Raw genomic sequence first — 18,899 nt, 5'->3', positions numbered from 1 at the left:
TTCTTTATTAACTAAAGCTATGATTTAAAAATCTTGGAAAGAATTTTTTATATGTAATGTACTCCTTTCTAGTTGGCGACCTCGACAGCGCTCTAAAGAAATAACCCTGGTCGAGCCAATACCCTGGATTACTGAAATACTTTTGCGTAGTACTTCTTTCTTTTTAAAAAAATAACTCTGGTCGAGCCAATACATGGGCAATCCAAGTATTTTATTATTTTATTACGTAATTGTGTAAACTCATTTTTGTTTGTAATCCAACAATCCATTTAAACAAGTGTAAAAGTTTATAATTTATGGCTTTATGATGCTTTATGACAGGTGGTGAGTACCCAAAATATTATTTAGTTGTTTATTAAATTTAAATAAGAAAATATCCATATGTATGAAAAATACTTATTTATAGCGAAAAAGATAAACTTCACGAATTTTATTATCATTTTGCAGCGCTCTATTTCCTCTTAATTATTAGCACATATATAAATGATGCTCTCTACGAGTGTAAAAAGTGATTTTTAAAATAGAGATTTCTTACTTATAAAACCTGCATAAAGTGTAAATTTTGAACAGTTTAATTTAATGAACTTGAAGTAGTAAAAGATCTGCATAAAGTGTGTTAAATATAGTGAAATAGCTTGTTGGAATGTTCGAATTTTGGGAATTTTTGAATTTTAAAGTCAGATATACCTTCTAAACTAAGCATTTGCCTATATATTTTTTAATTAGGAGGACATCTTCTTTCCAACGGAGCCTTCAGATCGCAGTGCCAAAGAAATCGGAATTGTGCCCTTTGCACTGACGTGAGTGCGGCCTTCGTTATAAACTCAACCTTAACCAGTCTCCAGGTCCATGACCTAATCTTACACAGTTCGTGTAGATGGGGGGTCAACAAGTTGCATAACAGCTTAATCGTCCACTGTCCGGTATGATGACATCAGGGCCGAAGGATTTGAAAGTTTTAAATGAATTCCGGGATAAAGTGACGTTCATCTAAAAGGTCTAGAGAACTCCGTCAGTCCTCTAGAAACTTCCCCAGTGCCAGTTCTTCAGTGGAATAGTTCAATGCCAAGTAAACACAAAGAAGTAGTTTCAACCACCTTTCGCTGTCAAACTATTGGTTCACATTTTTCAAATATCCTAGTGTATCTATGACCAGTAGTCTAGAAGAATCTATTCCGAGATTAGGAAGGTAGTTTCCTGCTAGCATACACAAAAGTGGGAAAGCTTCCCCTATTAAAAGTAGATATGTTTTCACTACATATAAAATCACAAAGTAATTCATCTCTTACATTTGTGTCCGAGCATCCCCAAACATTGTGCCTAGAATTGGCATCCTTTATTGGCCTCTCCCAGAACTCTTCTCAACAGATCGTTGTCGTCATGCGGTATGTAAATATAAATAAACAAACCAAGGCTTTTGGCTATTTGTCCTTAAGGGATCATCTCAGTATGACCCTCCGAAAAATCACTGATTTTCGCGATTGCTTTTTTTCGAGTTTGGCTTTTTTTCCACAGTATTTCGTAGAAAAAATAGGAAGATTACAAAAAAAAATGCGCAATAGGGAATGGCGTTAAAAATGTTCTCTCCAAATTAGAACTAGATATCTTCTCTACAAATGGATGTCAATAAGAAGGTGAAACATCTACACCAAACTTATTTTCTCAAAATGAACTCAGCTCTTTAATACTATACCTAGTTTGGCTTAAAAACATTTGTAGAAACCTTCCGAAGTATAGTATGGAAAAGTTCAAAGGTGGAATATTTGATCGTCCTCAAATATAATTATTAATGTCATTAATTTATCAAACGGTTATCAAGAATTTAAAAGTGAGCAAAGCTAATGCTTTCTGATTATTATAATGTAAAATTGAAATAAAGCTTTGAAAATATACGAGAGCAAATCTTACAAAACCGTTGATAGTTTTAGAAACTGTGAACACTAGTATATATCCAAAGCCGATCTTATATATATGGTTCAATATGTGAGATTTCTTAGCAATATTAACGGGTCGTATAATATTGGATATACCATTTAATGCTTTGTGCGGAATTGGTCTACGAATTACCCTATCGATACAATATGTCGGTCAACACATGAGTTATACCTGTATGTAAGAAATTGTAAACACGATATATTCTCAAGTATACCTGAACAATGTTAAATGTTAGTGCAATCAGCGCACACCTTTTTCTGCACCCAATATACTCTACATATTGTGATATTATGTGGACATATTTTCTTCAAAATTTTGTTGCTTAGCGCTGAATATGAATGGTCTGCACCTCTAAATATTTCGAACAATAAATGTTTAATTTTATATTCTTGCAACCAGTTGCTACAGAGTATTATAGTTTTGTTCACCTAACGGTTGTATGCATCATAGATATAGGGTTATATGTAACTTGAGTAAAAATTGAGATATCTTGATGAAACTTCACATGTGGATTTCAGGACCACTGCCACGACCACAAATCGCCATTAACCGAAAACCTATAAAGTGCCATAACTAAGCACCTAATTAAGATATACTCATATTTGACACAGGGGATCGCAGTAGCTAGGGGCACCTGTAGGAAACAATTTTTCATAAAGTGGGCGTGACCCCACCCCCTAATAAGTTTAATGTACATATCTCCTAAACGACTAAAGCTAGCTAAAGAATTTGGTTATTATTCGCTCGGCACGAATACTAAATTGGTGTGAAATCGGATCCCAATATAACAGTACTGTTCAAAACTACTAAAAGCGCAATAAATCATTAACTAAATGTGTCATAAACACAAAAACTTGACACCGGGATGATACGGCAAAGCTTAATAGAGACCGTGGTAAAAATTGAACGATGGACGTGGCACCGCCATCGCATGTCTCGACCGACCCGACTGACCGATTTCGATTTATCATTTATTTAGCATTTTTCATATTTCTATGTCACATCGTGAAAATGGGCGAAATTGGACAATAATCACGCCTACTTCTCATATACTACAATTTTAAATTCCACCTGATTCTTTTACTTTTCAGAATACAAATCACGAAGCATTTAATATAACGGGATTAAAGTTTGCATGAATAACGCCTTTAGTATATGTCACTTTGTGATCAAAGTTATTGAAATCCAATGAAAACTGTTCAATCCCCTAGGTACCGAATATTTGGATCCCAGTACCTATAGTTGACTTTTGATCAAAAATATTCGTCAATGTATGAGATATGTAATTGAAATTCAGGAGTAGTACTTCTCTGACAATGCTATGTCTGTATGTTAAAAATGGCTTGAATCAGGTCAATACATCTCTGAGGCCCCATATACCTAATATAAAGATTTTGAACTTCCGGGTGACTTTACTCTATATGTTTAGTTTTTTACTATACTCTATATGTTTAGTTTTTTAGTATATGATAACATTATGTAGTATTGGGAAAAATAAAATTTGCTCAATCTTTGTTTACAGTCTTACTTAGTCCTATCTTATTTGTTTAAATTAGTTTAGGGTAAAACAAGAGTGTGTATTACTTGACAGTACATATATATAGAATATTACCTTCGGGAAATCCCGTCGGCTCAATAAAATTCGAGATTTTTTCGGAAATAGTAATTTAGTATGGATGGTGTGAATATTAACAACTTCAACACCGCAAAATACTGCAGGCATTTATTCAAGTTCAATGTCAGTTAATTTCGACGTTTCTGTATAATATAATAATGAACGGTAGTAACGTATAATAAATGGTGACTGGTGAATCAGTTGGCAATGATTGGTATTCGATAGTCATTTATAAAGTGTATATTTATATACGATGTATTTAGTCTTGTATATACACACAAGGGTGGTATTAATTTTACTTATTTTTTCTTAGCCGAAAACTCCCCATTGCTTATCCGCAATTTAATTTTTCTTTTGTAGTTTTTTTTTTACAAATTGGTTAGAGAGCCTTATAGTGGGATTCTGTAACCAGTCTCTAGTCTCTATTTGAGCCATTTTGTGGTAAAATCTCAATTTGTGACTAATTGCTATTCACTTTAGTCTCAAAATATTGCCTCAAATTTGAGACCTGGTAGTTAGCAAGTCACAAAACCAAAAAGAACTCTTGTCTGCCATTTTGAATATACTGAATAGAGATCACCATAAATATTGATTGTCGTTTTTTTATATTTTGTAAGCAACTCAAACACGAAAAGGTTAAAATTAAATAAATTTACATAAATTTCGTTAATATTATGAAACAAAGCCAACATATATTTTTATTTTTATTGATAATTATGTTTTTTGACTATGTTATAGAAAATTTAATATTTGTTATCGACATATTTATTTGCATTCAAGTATAAAAACATCTCTGAATAATGAAATGTAATAGAGTTTGTGACTATCACTTACAGAATAGCAAAATCGTCTCAAGTCTCAAAAATTGTCTCTGTCAAATTTAGAGACTTGATACTGTATCACAGTACAGAATCGCACGGTTAGTCAAACAAACCTAAAAAAGCAATAAGTATAAGTTAATAAGAAAATCCTGTTTCTGAGTTCATGCATATTTGGGAATTTCTGTATTTGAGTTCAGGCAACATTGTTGAATTTATATATTCAAGATAATTGAGGTATTTAATTAGTATTTAAAATAAGTATACATTTTAAATAAGGTTTATGAAATTTTTGTTTGTTTAAATTTTTCAGGATGGGAGAAAATATTATATATCCGCATGCTGCCACCCTATTCGCTGCAATTTGCGCAAGTATATTTGCAATCATCGGTACATTTGGTAAGGAAAGCAGTCAATAAGTGCCTTTAAATATTTAACTAACAACTGTATATTTAAAATTACCGGAACATTTGTTAAAAAAGTAACCCATAAATGTTTACAAATATTTAAAACCAATAGTCCCAGAGCACAAAAGTAAATCAAAACATATTTATGTGCGAATATATGTATATGGCAAGGGTATATCAGCAACGGATTTTTTATAAGCAACATTGTTAATTTAATCATCACTTGGTCAGTTTGTTGGAGCCATTTTGTTCACTGTTCAAAAAGGCAGCAGCACAAATACGTATAAATGTGATACAGTACTATATACAAATTGTCGAGTGTAATGAACCGTTGATAATAACAATATATAAGTACAGTGGTACTCCAATATAACGAATGATATAATGTTGGAACCGTTCGTTAAACTGAAATATTCGTTATATCGGAAACGAAAACTAAATATGTTTAAAAATAAATATTTATTGATGAATTCATAAGCATTGGTTGAAATAAATACATATACAATGGAAAATGTGTACAATAAAATTAATAAAAGTTGAATTATATAACAAAAATATGAGCATTATTCAACTGAAAAGAAATTTCTTATGCTCATTTGCTTTTGTGGGCGAGAAATTTTGAGATCCTGTGCCTTTTGATGTAGGCTTTTCAATAAAAATATTTTTTCATGTTCCACGTTGTTTTCTTCAAACCATTTGATACACTTCTCAAAGCAGTCGATGGCATCAGTATGCTTTATTTCCTCTTCCGAAATTTCTATAGCTAGTTCATTTTCAGCACTCGGGTTCTCTTTTACAAGTACATTGTCTACACTGTTCCACGCTTCCAAATCATCTGTGTTGAAGTTTGCCTAAAATTTTATTTGAATATTAATTTAAATTATTTCTACAAATGCATAAGTTAAACCGTACCTGGGGAAACATTGTATGGATAAGAGAAAGTGTGCTCTCCATAACAGAAACGTCTTCTCTGAATCGCAAATCTGCTACAGGTATATTGTCCTCATCATCTTCATCTTCAGGTGTGGTTTTATTAATTAAAATGTTTTTGAAACTTTTTCCCAAGCTGCAGCAATAAGTTGAACTGAGGTCCTTTAACGCTGTGTTTATATTTTCTTTTTGAACTACACTGCTCAGTAAAGAATTTCGGTAAAATAATTTGGTGAGACGAATAGCGTTCTGGTCCATCGGTTGAATTAGAGCCGTTACATTCGGCGGCATAAACACTGTCCATATTTTTCCATCTGGAGTCACCAAATCTTATTCTGGTTCATGACGAGCGTTTTCCAGGTGTATTATTGGTCGCTTTGGTAGATTTCGACTTTCAAGAAAATCTTCAACCTGTAATTAAAAGTATAATGTAAATATAAAAGGAGTATTGAATTGAAATTTGTTGTAATATACAAGCCTGAAGCACGAATTTTCTAAAAGAACAGTTTTTAAAAATTTAGATATTAATCCACGCGGATTTTGAGTACGCATAGTCCACGGCAAGTGTTTTGTTTTTAAAGGAWCGAGGGTTTTTTGATTTTCCTATTACAAGAGGCTTTAATTTCATTGTTATCGTTGCAATTGAGCAGGCAAGGATTGTAACTCGTTTCTTGATGCTCTGTCTTCATTAGCGTGAACTAGAGTTTGGTTCGGCAAACTAAAACCACTAAATCAGCTTGGGAGGACAGTTTTTCGACAGATTCTTTTAAAATTCGCATCCCAAACCGTTTTTTAAATTTACAAAACCAAACATTACTTGCCTTAAAATTTTCGTTGGGATATTTTGTATTATGGATTTGAACATCTTTTGCCTTTAAAATATTGCTGTTAATATGTACGTGCTTTTCACGCTGGGAGACAAACCACTTATATAGAGCCTTTTCCATCCTATGATATTTGCCTTTCTTTAACGATTGTCGTCTCAATGTGCCAGGATGTGTACCTTTTACACTTCTTATCACTTACCGGCAATTTTTTAAAACTGTGCAAAAACTCGATTTTGGAATACCATATTTCAAAGAGATTTTTTTTTCAGGGTTTTTTCCTTTTTATTGTCGTCAATTATTTTTAATTTGTCACCCAAGCAAAGCCGTTTTCGAATTGAAGGCGTTTTTAAATAATTTACGCGATATGCTCACTTTACCACTTTGAACTCACAACTGATATTTCGCGCAGTGAAGCGGGCATAAAAAAATAAATAGAATTCTTTAAAAAAAAATAGCTCAATAATAACAAGAACTAACGGGTATTTACTGCCTGCATTGTTTTTTGTTGTAATACAACCAAAACCAAATACAAACACCATACATTCGTAATATATCGAGTTCATCCAATTTCCAGCTTTTGTTATATAGAGTCATGAATGTATTGAAAAACAGCGTGCGTTATATTGAACATTCGTTATATGGGCGTTCGTTATACTGGAGCACCACTGTATATTAAAATAAAATATATGATCTTAGATTATATTCAGTTCAATAATATAATTATTAAAACGACATGTTATGATATTGAAATATGTTATTACTGAAATATTATACGGTGCATATGGACAGCATGATTGGAATTTCTCTAAATGGTTTAAGAGAAAACTTCGTATTTCGTCATGTGATTTCAATTTGTTCGCCGCGGTTTATTAGGGGAAATGTTGTGTACTAACTGTAAAAATAACGACATTCACATTTTTAGAAAAATAATTTAAATTTGTGTATCGGAAAGATCAATTTACAAAAATGGGAATGGGAGAGTTGAGAGTTGAGAGATGAGATCACCCCTGTCGAAGGAATTTAAGAGCTGTACATTTTATATAGCAGCGTCGTCAGTGCCATCACCGTAACTGTTGCACTGTTCTCAACTCACCTAGAACTTGCTACTACTAATCTTTTATTAATTTTTTGTACCAATTTGTTTTTGGGCGGCATGGTAGCTCTTTCGCACAACCACCCCTCGTTAACCATGTTTTTTTGTAAACTCGGGCATACTTCATTAATAAGGTTATCTTCCGAGCAAACAAATTTGCTAAATAGGCTAATTTAGCCGTTAGTTTCCATTGGCCTGCGATCTTCGCCGAACTCGAGATGCGGTTATGCGAAGAGTTCAGACTCCTAATCATTGAAGAGCTGGACCCTTATGCTAGTAACCACTTTACCTTAGCTTACAACGGCGAAGGCTTGAGACTTGCGTTTATTTCGTCTACTGTGATACCTCGCTCGATAATGGGCATCGTCACCGGAAGTCACCAGACTACTACTCTACTCATCAAGATTGGATTACATCCAATGTTTTGTAAGTTGCGATCTAGTGCTTCAATCGCTAAACGACATTGTGTATTCATCTCACACGATCGGTTTGCACGACTGCAATAGAGCACCGCTACCACCTCTTTGGATGATGTTGCAACTCTGCGTTTCTTCACTGGCAAGGTTCAGCGAGAGCTTGAATACTGAGTTTACGATTCAGTCATCACTAAGCAAGATTGCGGCTATTACGGAGCAACTAGAGATCAAGTTTAGAAAGTTTTGCCGGTTTCCCTTGTTGCATCCAAGAAAAAGACTCCCTTGCTCTGTTTGGTTGACTTTAATTTCTAAAGCCACAGTATCGTAACCAAACTGTGACCAAATCAATAGACAGCTCTTCCGTTCTTTGTGGGGCAGGCATACTAAAACTGCGCACCTATCGCAAACATTTTATCCAAAATAACTTTCAACGTTTCGTTAAAAATTGACATCTTTGACCAGGTTATCCCTTGGTATCAACAAGCAATGTCTTTTGTGAAAGATTTTTTTAACTTGTCCCATAACTGCCGGTGGTTGGAGAGTCCGCAGGTGTTTATCATAGTTACAAAGAGCTCTCCCATCGTTTTGTTTCAATGACCACCGTCTTCCAGCAACCCCATCGCCTCACATACTTCTCAGAAATTGTTCTTTTTCTTCACATCTACGACTTGGAACGCTTGACATGCGCGGTATAATTCTTTCTATATGTCATAGAACAACGTGCAAGCAAAACCTTATTCCTGGCACAGGCGGAAAAATTCTCTAAGAGTGGTAATAGGTGTTGAAGGTTGGTCGCTTTGTCACTACTTACATATTGGCTCGTCGGAAACAGCTGGTCCTTATATATTTATATTTATACCCATTATATACATAAGTATATATAGTGCATCAATAAAGTTTACATACACCTAGATCTATTAAATAACGGCACGTTTATTTGTTTTAAAATGAAAGAAAAAAAACAAGTTTATTTTATCCACGTAAATTTAACATTAAATGTAGCATATCAAAATTTTCTTTTGTATTCGCAAATAAAAAAAGTAATGCTAAAGCTAAAAAAGTGCCTAATTTATATCAAAAAGGTTTACATACACTAATGATTATTTATATGAATCAAAAGTAATTACAATAGTTTTAGATGCATTTCTTATTTTATTGGCCTTCATTTTGTTGCAATTATTGTCCCCAGATGTCAACGCATACTCCCCACTCAATTTCTAGTATTATTTCCGGATATTTTGAACCACTAAGTCCATAAGCCAGTTGTTAGGCACTCTTTTGATAAAAATCTATGTTTTAGAATACGGTTTTCCAAATATGTTGAATAGGATTAATGTCCGGTGATTGCGAGACATATGGAGCTATTCTCCATTCCATAACAACCCTTTACGTACAAGATACGACGTGTATTTTGGGTCGTTATCCTGTTGGAAGCTGATTTTGCTGCTTTTAACAGCCGATTTAAACACACTTAAAATTTGAATTATTTTGTTTAAATTTTAAATTTAGTATTCTCCTTTTTACAATAAAATGAGCAAATAGATCTGAGACAACGCTGAGGATCTCAATTCGATTACTTTTTCCTAGTAAATAGGGACATTCAATACCCCATTAATAACATTTAAAGAAAATGAAAGAAGAGAACGGACCGTCGATCTTTCAGTAATTTAAGATGTAAAGGCAATAAACGATATGTATATTGTATTGTATTTCGTCAACAAACTTTAAGGAGCCGAGGGCTAATTTACGAAAAATCTTTTGAACGCGTTCAATCCTATTCATTGATGATAGGCAATATGGTCTCAAAATGAACACTGCATAGATTTTCTATTGTTAAAAATTACCCCAAGATCTTTGGTTTGAGTTATGCATTTTAGAACGCAATTTGAAATATTGTAAGTAGAATGTAAGATGCTACGTCCGAAAAAGCTTCGATTTCAGGCACCAATCATGAAAACTATTAAGTTTAATTACATCATCGGAGTTTATGATTATTGCGAAAATTTTTAAGTCATCTTAATATAGGAAAAAGTTAGCAAAAGACAAACAACAAGAAATGTAATTGATAAACAGCATAAAGAGAAGGGGACTTAAAACGCTTCCTTGTGGCATCGGATGACACCCGATCGATAATAAGAACACATCGTCGTCTATTGGGCAAATATGACTTAATACACTGCATGAAGATAGTGTGAAACCTATAGACGATAATTTTTTAATTAGAATATTGTGTGAAACTTTATCACACACTTTAGAAAAATGTGTGTAAACACAATCTATGCAATAATTGCTAAAAACCGATAAATTTGACACAGTTGAGCGACCAGAAACAAACCCATGCTGACTTACGTAATTTATTGATTTGTCTGCAAAAAATAATATGTATATATAAAAAGAACACAACAAATTATAGATCGCATGCTTTCGACAACGTTGTCTTTCCGTTCGGGTCAACATTTTTTGTGATGTGCACCACCCGACACTCCGCCCGGCTTATATTGAAATCTAAGTATGTCTTTTTGTACTCTTCGATATTGGTCGAGGAGTGTACGTACAGATTGAGCGTCATTTTAAATAAAGTGTTTTAATTAAAAATTTTTTTTAAATAGTTCCCAATACATTGCAATTAATTTTTATCGATTTTCCAATGGGAATAAGATATATTTTATTTAAGGGTTTCTTTATTTCTTAAATACGGATTGAGTAATTTTATTCAGTAAATTAATGAGCACGCTTTTCACAAAATAGGCTAATTTTTTTCGGCCCCTTTTTAGTTTATAAATTTTAGACGCATTTTTCTCATAACTACTTTTTCAAAGTTTCACTGTCATTTCATCATTACTTGACCGATTCATTTCAAACTTTGTACAAATTTTTGATACATAAAATATCTCCCCCCATCGTTTAGTATTTTTTACATTAAGGATGTTTTCCACCCACAAAATGGCCAAATTTTTTAGTAGAAAATACCACTTTTCACTTTAAATGGCCCCCAAAAAATTTTGAATTAAAAAAAAAAACAGTAGTGAACCATTGGGGGAATATTTCATTATTATTTTACTAATTTTTCTTGGTTTCTATTTTCGGATAATTTCCAGCTGAGCTATTGTGAACACCATTAAAAGTTTTTTAGTCATGTCTTTGTGGGAATAACTCTGTTTCCGGCTTATGCTTCAATATTTCTGCATGAAAAAATTACACCATATTGTCGAATGTATGGTCAATAATGTACAAAAGGTCCGAATAAAATTACTCAATACATATTTAAGAAAGAAGTTCAAAAAAACCCTTTTTTGGCCTTAAAAACCTTAACGCCTCCTTAATCCAGGGTGTCAGATAACTTCAAACCAAATTTGATTAAGCCAGGCGTTTTGTCGAGAAGAAGTAAAAACAGCAGTAAGTAATAATATGAAGTAATATTACTTATAGTAATCTACCAAATACATATCTTTAAATTCGTATACTTATATTTTACTCACTTACAAATTTTGTATTTTACAATGACATTGTTGAAAAAAATTCTTAAGTATCTATTGCTCAAATTCATTTTTTTTTTTTAATTTTTTTATTTCAATGTCATTGGAACTACTTATTGTATAATACAAAATAATTAATGGTGCTCTGCGCATAAATTGCAGAGAATATGGTTACTGTATAAGGTGAAACGGTTTTTTGCGCTCAAGCCCTGGCTTCAGTGTTCATATGGTCAGAAAGTCTTTCCATATGAGACTTTGCATATTTTTTGATTGATGCAGCAACTGAGTCAATTCCGAGTGGAGTGATTTTTTCGAAAGCCAAACTGATGCGGCGGTATCAGCTTCCTCTCTTCAATTATGTTGTTAATACGCACAGCAAGCAGTTTTTCCAATAGTTTTGAGAGTATTGGCAGATGAGATATGGGCCGATACGAAGTAATTTCATGCTCTGGCTTACCAGGTTTATTGCAGTTTTCCAATAAATGCATACGTATTGAAGATTTATAGTAGCATTCATTATGGCAGTAATTTTACATATACCGTTGTGAGGAAGCTGTTTTAGTATTTCACTGGTAATAAGATCAAACCCAGGCGATTTTTAGACTTCAGTTTTTTTATTTCTGCACATACCTCATCGTTAGTTGTTAGAGGAATTTCCGTATAATTCTCGTAAGAATGAGGTTCCATTTCTGCTGCATTGAAAATAAAAAGAAAAATTGTTTGTACACTTCCAAAGTGAATAATCATTCCTATGGTCGTTAGATAAACTTTTCAGATAATAGCTGAGAGTTATATTTTTAAATGCCTTTATCTTATTGGCAAGTTTTTTACACAATCTTGTTTGTTGATACTTTCGGCGTAATCGGCGTTTTTCTGCTACCATTTCTTTAATTTCTTTGATATACTTATGACCTGCTCTTACGTTTCTTTTGATTGGTGTACTACTCCAGGCTTCATATTGAATTGTATTTGTCAAATTCATGATTTCGTTATCTAGCTCAGAATTACAACTTATGTTTACATGACTATCAACATTGGATAGCATTTGCTTAAAGTATTCCCAGTCAGTATTCTTATTTGTTAGCGAAAACGGAGGTTCCTTAATAACAACACTTTCGTTTAGTGTTAAATATACCGGTGAATGGTCAGAAGCCATATCCAAACTGCTTTCTATGCAAATATAATTTGAGATATGTTTTATAATGAAAAAATCAATAAGATCTGGTGTTTTAAGTGGATCTGTTGGCCAGTAGACATGATATTGCATCCAGTCAATTGAAGAGCTTTCAATAACTCTCTGCCTTTTGTGGTTATAAGCCTCGAGCGCCCTGGTACCCACTGCTGCGGCGGCACGTTGTCGCAACCGTCGAAGGGCAAGACGGCAAGGTGCTGGGTCGCAGACGTAGCAACCAAGACGGGCACGATTAAGCGTCCCATCCACAAACTGGCCATGCTTCCACTGGATATTGAAGGAATCTGATCCTGTCAAGGTGGCCGGTGTTGCGTCAAGCGACAAGATATATACGTAAACCTAAAATTAGAATTAAGAAAATTGAATTATAAAAATTATAAAATATTGAAATTAAGAAAGTCTATTGTAAAATACCTACCTGAATAATGCATTCATAATACCAATCTATTACTTACCTTAATACTTACCATAATCTCTTACAMTATTTAACGAAAGTTGAGAATGATTATACTTACCCCTTTTTAATWCATATTTATATTACCACTAGTTTAGGCCGTTATTTTTAAGATTTAGACTTAGCAATTAGATTAAGAAATAAAGAACTCTCTCTTGTAATTGAACTGTGGAACCGTACGCACGCGTTTTCATTTTAATCGTAATTTTCGTGACAGGCAATTAGACTTCTTAAAATATTTTATTCGCGCATTCCCTAAGTTATATTTTCGCTTCTCAAAAACGCTTGAGAATTTTTAAGTATGTTTCGCATTATAATCACCACCCATTATAAACCAGTTTTTATAGCTATTGATCAGTTCTAGATAGCTATGTCATTTTATTTCATGTCTTGGGGGACTGTAAACTGCTGTAAGGGACAAGTTCATGTCACTATCTATCGTGACTGTTATGACTTGAAATTCATCTGTAGATATGTGGTTTTCTTCGTGGTGTTTTATGTTGCTTCTTATAATAGCAGCTCATCCGCGAGCACAATTGTTCGGATGTATTGCATGATACATTTCGAAGTTTCTGAATTTAATGTAAGTTTGCTTGCTAAAATGGGTCTCAGATATTAGCGAGTAATGTTTCTAGCTCATTTTGATGTTTAGTAAGACCATTTTCGTTCCATAGCATAATTTTTAAGAATTTTGTCAAATTTATTTATTGTTTTGTACTGCTTTTTCGAGCTTCTGAAGCCTCTTCTCAAGTGCAGTGGTAAACTCATTTTGTTTTGTAAGCTTTTCTAAGATTTGTTGAAGAATGCATTTGAACCAGTGTGCTCTTTTACAACTTGCGTTATTCGCAAGCTCATTAGCTGTTGAAACTTTATTTTTAGCCATTGGTTGGGGTTTTGCTTTTACTGGGTGGCTTTTGGTATCTTTTACAACCGAGCTTTTAGGACGTGGGTCGTCTTTCTTTGTACCAGTTCTTTGGTCACGAATCTTTTGCAGTTCTTTCGCAACTATGCATCCTCTGTAGTTAGCAGGATGAGCCTCATCACAGTTACAACATTTTGGTTGATTGTGATTAGGTTTTTGATACTTTAGGGTCTTTTACTTTCCCGCACACTTCACACATCTTGCTTGCAGTATTTGGGAGTATGTCCATATGATTGACACAGTTTGCATTGTGGTATGAGCTTTGACTGCTTTACGGCCTCAATGACAACAACTGAATGCAATATGGTTTTTATTGCATATATGTTATTTATATTTTCTGTTGTATCGAAAGTAAGAAGAAACATACCTAACGGCTCTTTCGTCTTCCATTTCAGTTTGTTGACTGCCTTTATAGCTTTGAATCCCTTCTTATGAAGGTCTGATATTATAGCCTTTGGCTCGTTTAAAAGATGTAAATTTTTAACCATTACCTCAATTGGACGAGATTGCTTATTTTCATAAGAAACCCACGGTAAATTCTTTGTACGCAGAGTTTTGGTTAACCTTCTATAATCATCTGAGTCTGATGCATTTATTTTATATATATTATTATTTAGGAGCTTAATAGTAAATGCTTTTTTTTGCCTCATCATTCGTAATTTAATATATTTTTTGGTATTCACAGTCACCCGAAATCATTATTGGAGGAAGTCGTGAGATTTTCGTTTCTGTTTGATTTCTTTCGACTTCTTTTATGGTATTTGACGTAGCTGGTACCACAAGCTCAGGAGATAGTTCAGCTTTCCTTTTTTTACTGGTTCATTATTGTTTCATAATGATTTAGTTTAGTTTAGTTCAAATTTATAATGCCCTTTTGATATTAAGTTCAATTTTATCGGGCATACTTTCAATAATGGTTGGATTGTCAAGAATTAACAATTCATCTTAGATTTCATTGCGTAGGTGCTGGTTTTGGTTCCTCACAGTTGACTATAAATTCACAAAAATAAATTTGTGCTATAAATTGCATTAAGCATCCTAAGAAAAAATGGAGGCCGAAACTAGAGTCTAATTAGAAACTTAAAAGTCGATTTTCAAAAGTTGAATGTCATTGACGTATAATGGACGGTATCTGCGAAAAGATAGGACTTGAGGTGCTTTAGCTATTTCATCAGTTTATGGTGAATTAGAGGGATCAATCTGGCTAATTTGCTAATCTCTTGTTTTATCAATACAAACATTATGTATAGTGTTCTGATGCGAAGGTGCATCAATTTTAGCTATTTATCAGAACATCATTAACCGTGCTAAGATTTTTGAAGATTTACATGTAGCCATTAGTGTGGTGGAGCCACAATTTATTATGGATATGGATATTTATTATGTAAGCCAACTTCATCAAACAACGCACCCATGTTTTGGTTATATCCTGTTGGATAACATGTTCCTGAGACTCCAGGGTCACTGGTTTATTTTCGGAATGAAGACCCGGCCTAATAGGAATAACGTTAAAACCTGTAGAAACCGCGTGATTTGAAGCGCGATGACGGTTAAGGATGGGATGACTGCTACCTTGTTATGCTCTTGAGAACCCTTTCAGTGGTAGGGGCGGTGGTATATGAATAGTTGTCGCAATCGTGTGTTGACAGCGATATAACTTTCGGCATAATTCTTTATGTCTTTAAATGGCTCAATTCATTGTAAGTGTTACATTTCGCTGGCTCGTGTTTGCCTCAGTGTCATCACTGATCAGGGGGACACTGGTGTTCCCCAAAGGATCACAAAATCGACTGCTCCAATCAGGGTATATTAAAATCCGGGCCATTTCGGGACGCATGTAACCGTCTGTCGTGTTTTGCATTGTACGGATCGAATCGTATTTAATGGACTACATGTGGTAACAATCAGCGGAGATTCCGAGGAAAATTTGGTTTTTTCGTTGTGGGCACCTTCTCTATTTTGTTCTCATTAACGATATCCGAAATTATTTTTATACTCGCACAATAGATTTCAATTCGAAGTCCAATCGAAGGTCCTCCGAGTGCACTGCACACGATAAATCCGCTCCAAAGCACGACTGTATTTTGTGATGTGCTTGGAACAATTATTATTGGCTATCTTGAAAAAGGACGGACCAATAACATCGCATTAAAAAAATTAAAGTGCTGTTTCACCAAGACAATGCACCGGACAAATCGTACTAAAAAAGGGTATCGAAAAGCTGGAAGGTCGCTATGAGCAGTGTATCACCCTTGAAAGGAACTATGTTGAATAAAAAAAGGAATTTGGCAAAAAAACATATCAATTGACAAGTTACACCGTCTAATTTTGGCCCCGTCTCCTGTAAAGCCCTCTTGTGCCATCTCGAATGTAATATTTAAGATCTCTCGTCTATTTATGTATCGCTCTTTTAGTAATTTTTAATATAACTACTATATGGGGAGAGGCCGGGGTTACCGCTTTCATCTATTTTGTGTCAGAGTGACTAAGAGATTTTTCTTGTATCTTAAGCAGGTGTAGAGAAATTTTTAGCCCACAAGTGTCCCTTCCTACTGCGTTTCCCCCGTGGCAAATTAAAGTTACTTATCTTAATTTAGTGCTTAGTTATGGCACTTTATAAATTTTCGGGTAATGTAGTTTACGAGCTTGTTATCTACGAACTTGTTCTTAGCTTTTTAGCAAGGAACATGTTAACCGGATTTCATCAAGATATCTTAATTAGGTGATATAAACAACCGTTAGCTGAACAAAACTATTATATGCTTTAGCAACATGTTCTAAAAGATAGGCTATAACTAAGTGATAATTTACATATTTAATACATATAAGGTGCGTTAGAATCTGCTATCTTTATCAATTGTCCAGTGAGAATTTCATGATTTTGGAAGTAAAATTATTGTGTTTTAAGTGTCAGTATGTTTATGTTATTGGTGCGAAAATGAGCTTCGAACAAAGAGCCAACATTAAACTTTGTTTTAAAATTGTTAAAACGTTTACCGAAATGTTTCAATTGATGAAACAAGTTTATGGCGATGATTGTCTATCCCGTAGCAGAGTGCACGAGTGGTCAATCCGTTCTGAATACTTACAAAAAACTGTTAATTTTTAAATAAAATTTTCAACACATAACTTTCTATGGAGCGTCAGCCTGGAACATTATTGCGAATTTGTACGTGATGCAAAACAAACTTTTAAAACTGAAACTAGTCTTCCCCTTGTCCTAATATAGATCTAGTTTCGGACAGAATTCGTATATTAATGAAAAATTATAACTGAAAGTTTATTAACACATAATTGAACTTGTTTCCTAACTATACATAGATTTATATATAGATTTTTTTTTAATATTATTTCTTTTTTTCTACAAAGGAGGTTTTTTCCTTAATTTTCCCCTCTAATTATATATTGTTATAATCATGTTTAAATCATAGTAAGATAAGCCAATTATGTCTAAACTCTTTTTTTTTTAGTTTGTCATTAAGTAAAGAAAAAATCTATTAAATAGTATAATATATACTTACATTTTATTTTTATTTTTGGTGAATAAACTTTGTGGATTCACATAAATAAAAATACATCTACGATTAGCACAAATTTTAGACTATGGGAGATTTTCCGTGTCTAATTCACGATAAAAAAACACAAATTATTATTCAATTGAGAATGGCGTCACACGAAGATAAGGCTGAATAGCTTTCATTAATAGTGTGGATGAAATATTGCAATAATTATTTTCGAGTTAATTATACTTTTTTACTTGTATTTATACCGAACCATTAGTTAATAGGTGATGTCTCTTAATAAATTTGTGTTTAAATATCTTCTAAGACATATTTTAGTTTAATGACAAAATTAGATGAAATCACCCCAAAACACACCTTTGATTGTACAGCTTAATATTCTATATGTATAAAACATTTAATCGGCAGTAAGTAAACAATATTTAAGATTTCATGCTAAAAATTAAAGAAATCGGGTATCGAATTATTTCCAAGCTTATAATTTGCTGTTAATTGCAAATAAAAGAAAATATTTTTTTAATAATAATTGAGAAAAGTAAATTAATTACAATTACAATTTATATATACATAGCACTAGCGGTTAAGCCATCAGCTTGTAAAAGAAAATAGTACTATAATTAGGTTTTAAATTAAGTTAAAACGTTCAAAACATAGGCAATATCATAATTTATGTTTAATTTTTCGTTTAAGTTAAAGTTTACAAGATAACCATCATCAAACATCAATGAAAAGTAAAAGGAACGGTTTTCTTAGAAGTATTTAATAACCTATTTTTCAAAGTACCAAGCACAAAAAGTATTAGTTTTTTTTTACCCACCCTAATTTGTAATACTTATGTACTATCTATAATATAAAAATGAATCGCAAAATGCGTTGCTAAGCGCATAACCACAGTATATACAGTAGATAACCTTTTCGTGGTAGCTTTCTGAGGGGTGAATAGCGGCCATCTTGGATTTTCAGAGGTAGCAACGCAGTGCTGTATATATTGAGGTAGTAAATACTTAGCAAATGTATTCTAATAAATAGCTAAAGCTATAAATATTGTTGCTAAATATAGAAGGAAATTATTTATTAATGACATATATTTACTAATATTTGATTTAAACGCCATAGTGTGTCATGTTTCGCCCATTAAAATATCATTTACTGATAGTCAGATATTCCTTATGTAGTAAGTTCATATTAATAAAATGCAGCCTTGTTCTTAGATTTCTCGGTGGTGAGTTTTCTTTCTTACAATTAAGAGACAGAAAACATAAAACGGTTTGTATTCGTAACTTTTTGAAATAT

General features: G+C 33.2%; 1 protein-coding gene across 2 annotated transcripts in view; it reads left to right on the top strand.

Moving 5' to 3' along the window:
- The window catches only part of LOC108973171 (protein trapped in endoderm-1), an 80,489-nt gene that overhangs the window by 36,366 nt on the left and 25,224 nt on the right, over positions 1 to 18,899 (top strand). For both annotated transcript variants that reach the window (XM_018940237.1, XM_018940238.1), the window contains one exon: positions 4,682 to 4,767. In XM_018940237.1, the coding sequence (XP_018795782.1) occupies positions 4,683 to 4,767 (85 nt within the window). In that variant the 5' untranslated portion in view covers position 4,682. The remainder of the gene's footprint in view (positions 1 to 4,681; positions 4,768 to 18,899) is intronic.

Source organism: Bactrocera latifrons, unplaced genomic scaffold (assembly GCF_001853355.1).
Source record: "Bactrocera latifrons isolate USDA-ARS-PBARC rearing strain unplaced genomic scaffold, ASM185335v1 scaffold_464, whole genome shotgun sequence".
Lineage (NCBI taxonomy): Eukaryota > Metazoa > Arthropoda > Insecta > Diptera > Tephritidae > Bactrocera > Bactrocera latifrons.
The sequence above is the reverse complement of the archived record's forward strand: the minus strand, read 5'-3'. Positions and strand labels throughout refer to the sequence as shown.